The following is a 10,436-nucleotide window of genomic DNA, read 5'->3' as shown; positions in this document are numbered from 1 at the left end:
CAAGCAAGAGTCCCACCTAGTGGTGGCTCATTTAATATGCACATAGCTCTTGAGCACTGGAGAGAAGGAAGAAAGAACCCGCAGAAATAATATTGCCAGGATTGGGTTGGCCAGTACACTGATTGTGAAGACTCCCTCCTACCTAGGATTTTAGATCCCAGAAACGTGACAGTTCCTGTCAGTTCAGGAAACATAGATTCCTGAATCGCTACTATCGCTACCTTATGTTACCAAATATGAAGTTCTTCTGGAAGATGTGGTATAGATACACAATGGAATATTACTCAGCCGTAAAAAGGAATGAAATCTTGCCATGTGAGAAAACATGGATGGATCTAGAGGCTTAGTAAAGTAAGCCAGAGAAATACAAATTCCATATGAATTCACATGTGGAACAAGTGAACAACAACAACAAAAAAAGTGGATACATAAATATGGAAAACAAACTAGTGGTGGCCAGAGGAGAGGAGGTACAGGAGGGGTCGGTGAAATAGGTGGAGATCAGGGGTACAAACTTCCAGTTACAAAATAAATAAGTCAGGGCACCTGGGTGCCTCAGTGGGTTAAGCCTCTCTACCTTTGGTTCAGGTCATGATCCCAGGGTGCTGGGATGGAGCCCGCATCGGGCTCTCTGCTCAGTGGGGAGCCTGCTTCCCTCTCTCTCTCTGCCTGCCTCTCTGCCTACTTGAGATCTCTGCCTGTCATATAAATAAATAACATTTTATAAATAAATAAATAAATAAGTCACAGGGATGAAAAGCCCAGCATAGGGAATATAGTCAATAATATTTTAAGTTTGTATGGTGCAAATGGTAACTAAGTGTGGGGAGCTTTTCATAATGTATATAATTGTGGGATCACTGTTGTACACCTGAAACTAATATAATATTGTATGTCATACTTCAATTAAAAATTTAAAATATTAAAAAATTAAATGTTCTTTGGAGATGACCATTGATCTTCATAACTTTTTTTTTTTTTTTTGAGAGAGATTGAGATTGAGGGAGAGGAACAGAGGGAGAGGGAGAGAGAGAGAATCTTGAAGCAGGCTCCATGCCAGCCCAGAGTCCAGGCAGGGCTCCACCTCACAATCCCCAGTATCATGAGCTGAGCCAAAATCAAGAGTCTGCTGCTTAACCAACTGAGTCACCCAGGCATCCCCATCACAATTTTTGGTGCAACCCAGCCCAAAGCACTGGTTTCAGGGAGCCACTGTCCTCTCATTCACTTATTCAATCACTTCATGAACATTTACTGAGTGCCTCTAATTCCCAGGAACTGGAATTAAACACTGAAAAATGTAAAGATGATTGAGGTACATTCTGGAGCTTAGAAGGAGTTCATAATCTGTCATGCGACCCTGCGCTGGATAATCTGTGGCCCGCTCAGCACCAGTGCCGTCATCCCCTTTAAGATTTGGTCTCAAAAATCCCCTTCTCAGGGACTGGAGCTTCCTGTAGAAGGAAGTTGCTGGAGATTTGGGAACAGAAAGAGGAGCTGTATACTGTAGAGGCAACTGCCGCCAAACTCAGGAACAGAATGTATTCAGAGCGGCTCCCTGCTGAGCTCTTGGGGACTACCTGGGTCACTGAGGTGCCCAGAGCACAGGAGAGTGCTTCTCGGAGTGTAGCATCTTCCTGGTGAGTTTCGGAGAACCGCCCTGCCTGTGACTTCCTGCCAGGTCTTCGGAGTTGGCCTCCCTCCCCCAGACTCCCCCACCTTCATGACTTGCTCAGCTCTTCCAGTGGTCAAAGAAGCCTCTCGTTCCTGTAGCAAATCCTGTAAGCCCAGAAAACATGGAGTGGCTTCTCTTTTCCTGACCGAGCCCTGATTGATTTAGTCACACAGTGGGCTAATCCTGTAATGACTCTGGAATATATGAGGTGTTGATGAGAACTGAATGGTAGAAAAGCATCCCAGCCTTAGAAGGACCAGGGAAGGCTTCCCAGAGAAAGTGGCATCGAGATAAATCCTAAAGGTAAAAAGAAATTATCCACTTTTAAAGGAAGACATAGAGACTAAAGTATTTGGGGGGAGGGGAAACAGGTTTTGGAAAGACCAGCTAACTAAAATAATAATGTTTAAAGGAAAGACAACAACACAAGACTGTAAGTTACTAAGTTTGCAATTAGTGTGTTGACCGAGAATACAATAGCAGTGTTCTCACATGAGTATCATTCCTGTAAAGCTCATGACAGATTTGGAGATATCCATGTGGCAAAGTATAGCAATGCCGTTGGTACTTCATCTACCGTATCCCCTGAAATCAGATGGGCCCACAAAACTCCCCAGCTGCTGGGAAAGCTTGCACATCACTTTAGGTGGCATGCTCTGCTTTGGGCTCCATGAGGGCAGAGAAGAGGGATGGCCAACTTTGCATTTCACACCTGCGATCCCATTAGGCTTCTCCTCTCTAGGCAATGATGTGTAAGTCTTTGCAGGAATGCATCTCTAACACCTGCTCTTGAAGAAGGGGAAAGCAGAGGTTAAAGGATTACTCTGTTTCCGTTTCTGATGGGCACACACACACACACACACACACACACACACAGTCAAGTATATCTTTACCAGAATTTCCAGCGAGAAAATAGAAAAAGTAGGGATGTAGGAGATGGGGATGGAAAATCAATGTCCCTGCCTCTCACCTCCCTAAAACGCACATATGCACACACGCTCTCTAGCTTTTTCATCCTTTCCACCTTAAGAAAGCACTGACCTCACTGCCTTAATCTCCTGGCTGTGACCATGCTGTCACCCCCCCCAGAATACTGAAAAACACCCTTTGCATTTTCTTTCTGTGCCCCATGTTTCTCTTTTCTCCCCACCACTTCCAGGTCTTCCTTCCAATACCTCCATTTTGCTAGACTGCTACTCTTTTGGCCAAAAGTAAGCAAGTCTCAAAACTTCTCTTGGGTCCTGTCCATTCTCACAGTCTTCTCTGCTGCCTCTATCCCAGCCATCCTCACTCTTCTCCGCAATGTCACCACGAAGCAGAGGATGGGGGAGATTTTGAACTTGAGAGGGAGCAGAGAAGAGATCATTTGGCCAGTCCTATTCCCATTATTGCCCGCTTTTGTTTTTCTCTAGTTATCCCCAAGAGTCTGGAAAAGAAAGCCGCAGACATCTCTCACAAGCGTGAATCTCCTCCCCCTAGTGCCCCAGGGCTCAAGGAGGAAATTGTCACCTCCACAAATAGCATCACTTTGACCTCATCAAAATTTATGGAACTGGGAAGACCGTCTAAAATGGAGTCCCTCATACACCTAAATGATCAAAAGCTGTAAATCAAACAAATACAACTCTGGAATATAATATGCTCTATCTGCCTACCTTGACAAATAAACCGCTGTAAGGTCAAAATTGAAACACGGACTGACTTGTATGTCCTGGAAGTTGTTACGGTCGTAGGTGGTGGTGTTTGTGTTTTTCTTGCACCTTATGAAATGCCAACAGAGTATTACTCCCACCTTAAAAGACCACCAGAGACGTGAGTCAAAGCCAAGCAGCAAGGGTCGTTTATTGCAGGTTCGAACCTGGACCTCTGCGCCACTGGTTGCCGATAACGCCAAGAGGTTCAGAGCTGGGTTGGTGCAGGGTTTTTATAGACAGATACAAACAAGTTTCGGGTAGGGCTGAGCTGATTGGTTGACAGTTTAAACAGGCATTCTTGGCGCCAGCGGATTGGTTCAGGGGGCCTGTGCGCGCGAAACAAGCAAAGCCAGTCTTACAGAAGCAGAACCGGCTGGTTAGCCCCCGCACGCAAAAAAGCAAGCGTTCGTACAGAAGCGAAACTAGCTGGTTAACAGGATAAAAATGCACTTCTAGCCAGGGGGGTTCTTTTGGTCTTTCATTCCCCCCTTCTCTCAGGTGCCTGAGGAGCCAATCTTGGGTCCTTGGTTGTCATCAGTGAGGTCGTGGTTGTTGCTCAAGTCTAGGGGCTGATACTGCTGTCTTAGGAGCATGATTTGTACTGTCTGAAGGCGTTGATTGACAAAGGCCACCAGTTGATTTAAAATACATGGGCCAAAGGTCAGTAAAAGGATCAGAATACAAAGGGGTCCTAGTAAGGAGGATATTAAGGTGGTCAGCCAAGGGGATGAATTAAATCATGACTGGAACCAACCTTGCCCAGCTTCACGTTCCCTTTTCCGTTTTGCCAATCCTTCCCGTACCTTAGCCATCGAGTCTTTGACTACTCCTGAGTGATCTGTATAAAAGCAACATTCTTCCTTAAGGGCAGCACATAAGCCACCTTGTTGGAAGAATAGGAGGTCCAATCCATGTCTATTTTGGAGGACAACTTCTGCTAATGAGCTGACAGACTCCTGAAGTTTAGAAATGGATAATTCTAATTCCTGTATATCCATATCAATGGCTTCTCGTAAGTATTGATAGTGATGTTGTTGTGAGATTAGGGCTGATGCCCCGGTAGCCACCCCGGTGGTACCTAACCCTAGGCCTAGCATAAGTGCCAGGGTTAGGCTTACGGGTTCTCTTTTAGTTCTATGTAATCCTCCTTCCCAATATGACATTAAATCTTCATAAGGATGATAGATTAAGCGAGGAATCAGGTGGACCATTACACAGTCTGCACTTCGGTTTAATGCTCCTGGGTGGATGCATGGAGTTATTCCACTGGCGCAGGCCCACCAGGCATCTTGGGGAGGTATTACATATTGCTCTGTGTTATTTATAGTAAGGTTCTGACTACATAAGTGCATGTGTTCAGGCGGGATCTTTCCTACGCATGTCCCCTGGCCCCGTACGGCTGCTAAGGTTAGGCGGGGGCTTCGACTTGTCCACCGGCACATGGAGGGTGCGGATGATAGATTGTAACCTCCTGGAGTGGCCAGTCCCTCATAAAAAGGGGGCTCTATGTCATAACATAGCCAACAGGACTCAGTGGCATTGGGATTAGTATAATTCAGGACTTGAAAGGCATATTGGATCAACTTAAGTAGGTGGTCATTGGGGTTTCTTGATCTAGGTTTTTCAGTACTTATCATAGGCCCTTTGGTGGGGCTTGTGGGGAGTGGGAGGATTACGGTCCGATTGTGGCCCGTCTGTGTTGCCCCGTAAGTGGCAGGGCTCTGAGTGACAACTGTTAGGCGGGGCCTGGTTGGAGGTAGTGGGGCAAGTACGGGGTTGGGCTCTATGGTGGCTTTAGAGGTTTCTATTGAAAGTTTTATAGTGAACGTTAGACCGTCGTCATAACGTTCTTTATAGAATCTGAGGCCCCAGGTATATCCCCTCACCCAGTTAGTTTGTCTTTTTCCCGACTCAATAAAGGCTATTTTGAGTGGGTGACACCACTGGTCTTTACAGGCTGGGTTCTGTGTCCATTTGGGACTGCTCCTGGCGTGAGAATAATTCGCCATCACGGTTATGTAGTCCCAGCCTGAGGTGGGTTTCCAATAAGTGTCACCCATGGTTTTGCAGCCCCAATTGCGACAATAAAAGTGGGCTGCCCCACTACATGAGTGGGTCCATTCCCTGGGTCTGTGAACCCCGGGGCATACATAGAAGGTAAGTGTGCTTAACATACTTCGCTGACTCCAGTCCCCACAGCCTCCCCAAGGGTCTAACCCGAGTCGCCCCCGGGGGGATGGTTGTGAAGGGGGCTTCTGTAGGTCAAAGTAATTTTCTACGTCCCAGTTGGCTGGGGCTCCCATGGCCAACTTACAGACGTCAGGGTATAAGTTAGGCCACCAGGTGTAGGGAGTAGCTGTGTGTGACATGTTCCAAACTACTAAGCCTGCACTATTAGTGACTTGCCAAGTCAAAATGGCTGGGGCATGGGGACTGGAGGCCCCATACCATGGCAGGAGTGTAAACAGCAGAGCAAAGAGAGGAAGTTTCATATTAATTATTGGGGAAATGGGAGTCAGGTTTTTGGCGCAGGGTTAGTTTAAGAGGATTGTCCTTACTGAGGTCCACTGTCCAACTGACGTCCTGGTTGGGTTTTCTGATGAGATCTGACAGTGGGTCAACTGGCTTCGCGTGGGTATGGTGTATCCAGGTTGCTATGCTGTCCACCTTGATGGCTGTAGGGGTAGTCAGGATAACCTGGAAAGGTCCCTTCCAACGAGGTTCGAGGGTCTCAGCTCGGTGTCGCTTGACAAGAACACAATCTCCAGGGTGGAACCCACCTCAGGCTGGGGTACAGACGGAGGTCGTGTTGCATTAAGTCCCTTAGTCTTGGCCAAATACGTTTATGGACTCGTTGTAAAGCTTGGAGGGCGAATAAAAAGGAGTTATCATGATCTGACTGGATAAGGTCAGTTCTGAGTTTAGGTATGATGGGAGGAGGCCTACCATACATGATCTCATAAGGTGTGAACCCCAGCTTATATGGGGTGTTGCGTACTCGATACAGTGCATAGGGGAGCAGAGCCACCCAGTTAGCGCCAGTCTCCATGGTCAATTTAGCAAGGGTCTCTTTTAAGGTTCTGTTCATTCTTTCTACCTGTCCTGAACTCTGGGGTCTATATGCACAATGTAATTTCCAATTATCCCCAAGTATGGAAGCCAGACCCTGACTTACCTTAGAGACAAAGGCTGGCCCATTGTCTGATCCCATCATAACAGGAAAGCCATACCTGGGCAGAATATCTTCGAGTAGTTTCTTTGCCACCACCTGTGCAGTCTCATGCTTGGTTGGAAAAGCCTCAGTCCATCCTGAAAAGGTATCTATAAACACCAGTAAGTACTTATAGCCATATTTCCCAGGCTTTACCTCTGTAAAGTCTATTCCCCAATAGGCTCCCGGCAGGGTTCCCCTCTCTCGGGATCCGGTTATAGAGGAGTGTGGGCAGGCGTTTTGAAGTTGGCAAGCTGCACATCCAGTGGCAATTCTGATTTTTCAACGACGTTTCTGATAGATAGTTTGGATTGTCGCATAAGGTCCTGTAGCCGTCTGGAACCTAAATGAGTTGTTTGGTGAATTCGCTCTAGAACTTCTTGTCCCATGGCCTCGGGGAGGATGATGTTATTTTTCATATCTTGCCACCAGCCATCCTTAACCTGGGCCATTGGGAGTTTACTCATCCATGCGATGTCTTTTTCGGAGTATTCCGGATGAGGTGGCAGTTCTCGGGGTCCCGGGTTGGGTAGTTGTATTGGTATCGTTGGGACTTTGCTACAGGCTACTTGGCGAGCAGTCTGATCAGCAAAATTGTTTCCCCTAGAGACTGGATGGCTTGGTTTTTGGTGTCCAGAATAGTGGACTATGGCCAATTTCTTAGGGGCCCAGATGGCTGCTAGTAAGGCCAGAACTTCGTCCTTGTTTTTGATGTCCTTTCCCTCGGCCGGTGAGTAAGCCCCTCTCCCTATAGATTGCCCCATGGACGTGGGCCGTGGCGAAGGCATATCAGCTGTCTGTATATACAGTCATCCGGAGGCCCTGCCCTAATTTGAGGGCCCGTGTCAGGGCGATTAGCTCGGCTTTTTGCGCTGAGGTGCCCGGAGGCAATGCACCAGCCCAGATAATTTCCGTCTCTGATGTGACTGCGGCCCCTGCATACCTTTGTCCTTCGCGGACGAAACTGCTGCCATCAGTGAACCAAACAACTTCAGCGTCTGTTAGGGGATAGTCCTGCAGGTCTTCCCGTAGCCCATGGACCTGGGCTAAGATGTCAATACAGTCATGGAGGGGAGCATCCAGGTCTGGGTCAGGCAGTAGTGATGCGGGGTTTAGGGCCTGAGGGGAAGTATAGACTATCCTCGTAGGATTGAGCAATAGTCCCTGGTAGTGGACCATGCGAGCGTTGCTCATCCATCGGTCAGGGGGCTGTTTGAGGACACTTTCAATGGCGTGTGGAGTGGTCACTCATAATTCTTGACCCAGTGACAGTTTATCAGCGTCCTTTACCATCAAGGCAGTGGCTGCTATCATTCGGAGGCAGGGGGGCCATCCTGCTGCTACTGGGTCTAGTTTCTTTGACAGGTATGCTATGGGTCTAGGCCAGAGGCCTAGATGTTGGGTCAACACCGCCTTAGCCACCCCATTATGTTCATCCACGTATAGGTGGAATGGTTTGGATACATCTGGCAGTCTTAGCGCCGGGGCTGAAAGGAGGGCCTTTTTCACCTGTTGGAAAGCCCGTTCTGCCTCTTCCGTCCACTCAAAGGTCTGCTGAGTTTAAAGGCTACGTACAGGGGTTTGGCCATCTCAGTGAAGCCCGGTATCCACAATCGACAGTACCCTGCCGTCCCCAAGAATTCTCTTACCTGCTGTGGTGTAGCAGGTCGGGGAATGCGGAGTACAGTGTTCTTGCGGGCGTCAGTGAGCCATCTTTGTCCCCCTTTCAATAAGTATCCCAGGTACATTACCTCAGACTTGCAAATTTGGGCCTTTTTCGCTGAGGCCCAGTACCCCAGGTCGCCGAGAGCCTGGAGGAGGTTTTCAGTTCCTTGTAGGCAGGCCTGTTGGGAATCTGCAGCTATTAAGAGATCATCTACATATTGCAAGAGTGTTATATCAGGGTTTTGCTTTCTATATTCACTTAAATCCTTGTGGAGGGCCTCATCAAACAGGGTGGGCCAGTTTTTGAACCCTTGTGGGAGGCGAGTCCATGTCAACTGTCCACTTATACCTCTCTCAGGGTCTGTCCATTCAAAGGCAAAAAGATCCTGGCTCTTGGGGGCCAAGGGAAAGCTAAAAAAAGTATCCTTTTAGTCAAGAACTGTGTACCATATTCTGGTGGGCCCCAGGGCACTGAGAAGAGTATAGGGGTTAGGGACAGTAGGGTGTATGTCCATAACCCGTTTATTAACTTCCCTTAGGTCTTGTACAGGTCGGTAGTCCCCACTATTGGGTTTACGCACTGGTAACAAAGGTGTGTTCCAGGGCGAGTGATAGGGGCGTAGCACACCTGAGTCCAGGAGATGTCTAATATGTGGGGTGATGCCCGATTCGGCTTCCATGGGCATGGGGTACTGTTTGACTCGGACGGGGTCAGCCCCAGGCTTTAGCTCTATGAAGAGGGCCGGCAGATGTCTAGCCAGCCCCATGCCTCCTGTTTCTGCCCAGGCTTTAGGGAATCGGTGAAACCAGGACTCAATGTTGAGTTCCTGGGAAGGGGGGGTGGTTTGGTGGAGTAGATGTTTGTCCTCCAAACGCATTGTGAGTATTGATAATGGCAAGGTCTGAGAGCTAGTTACCGTGGGGCCGTGGGGTTGAAAATAAATGTGCACTCCCATCTTGGTGAGTAAGTCTCTTCCCAACAGAGGGCAAGGGCTATCAGGGATGATGAGGAATGAATGAGTTACTTCTCCTGTACCTAAGTTAACAGTCCGTTGAGTTGTCCAAGGGTACCTTTTAGTCCCAGTGGCTCCCTGGACCCAGGAAAATTTGTCTGAAACTTCTCCATGGGATCCGGTCAACACTGAATGTTGAGCTCCGGTGTCAACCAGAAATTGTACAGGATTCCCCTCCACTTGTAGGGTTACCCTGGGCTTGGGGAGGGGATCCGAACCCCGTACCCTCTATTCTGAATCTCGGGTAACCAGAGTGGGGCTGGGTTTTGTTCTCCATGGTTGCAGTCTACGCTTATTTTGGGGGGGGGGGGCAATTACGTGCCCAATGTCCCTTTTCTCTACAATATGCACATTGATCTGCGTCCAGATTGCTTTGGAACCCTTGGGACTTTTGAGGTTCCCTTCGAGGGGTTGATTCTTCCTGGACAAAGGCAGTTAGGACTTTGGACATTTCTTTTGTTACTTTGAGTTGCTTATCCTCCGGGGTATCTCGGGCATTATAAACCCGTTGTGCAATGCGGAGTAGATCTTGAATCTGTTTGCCCTCTAGGTCCTCTAGTTTCTGTAGTTTCTTTTTAATGTCTGATGCTGCCTGATTTACAAAAGACATGACTACTGCTGCCTGATTCTCAGGGGCTTCAGGATCCATAGGGGTAGACTGCCTAATCTCTCTAGAAATGCTGCTGGACTCTCTGTCTTACCTTGCAAAACTGCATATACCTTGGCCAAATTGGTGGGCTTGCGGGCAGCAGCCCTGAGACCCGCCATTAGAGTCTGGCGATAAATGAGTAGCCGTTTCCTACCTTTGGCCGTGTTGTAGTCCCAGTTGGGCCTAGTTAAAGGGAAACTCGCATTGATGAGGTCTGGATTCACGGTTGGTCTGCCATCGTCTCCGGGAACCAGCTTCCTTGTTCCCACCTGGATTCTCTCTCTTTCTTCGGTAGTGAATAAGATAGGCAAGAGCTGCTGACAATCATCCCAGGTGGGCTGATGGGTGAACATGATGCTATCTAGAAGGGCTATGAGATCTTTTGGATTATCTGAAAAGCGCGCGTTTTGGGCTTTCCAATTGTAGAGATCACTAGTTGAGAAGGGCCAATATTGGAGTCGGGGATTACCAGTATCATCGGGGGGCCAATCTCTCTAAGGGGCAAAGACACAGTTGAATCTGCCGGGCG

The 10,436-nt window shown here is 48.2% G+C and overlaps 1 protein-coding gene across 1 annotated transcript; it reads right to left on the bottom strand.

The window, feature by feature from the left end:
* Positions 1–6,184: 6,184 nt before the first annotated feature.
* Positions 6,185–10,260, bottom strand: LOC116568766. Its single transcript, XM_032304419.1, is given in 7 exon segments — positions 6,185–6,231; positions 6,600–6,856; positions 6,859–7,308; positions 7,310–8,139; positions 8,142–9,549; positions 9,722–9,846; positions 9,960–10,260. Coding segments are annotated over 7 exon segments (3,390 nt in total). The 3' UTR covers positions 6,185–6,212.
* Between the last annotated feature and the right edge of the window lie 176 nt (positions 10,261–10,436).

The sequence above is a fragment of the Mustela erminea genome, chromosome 11 (genome assembly GCF_009829155.1).
Source record: "Mustela erminea isolate mMusErm1 chromosome 11, mMusErm1.Pri, whole genome shotgun sequence".
Taxonomy (NCBI): domain Eukaryota; kingdom Metazoa; phylum Chordata; class Mammalia; order Carnivora; family Mustelidae; genus Mustela; species Mustela erminea.
This window is presented reverse-complemented; position numbering and strand designations above follow the sequence as displayed.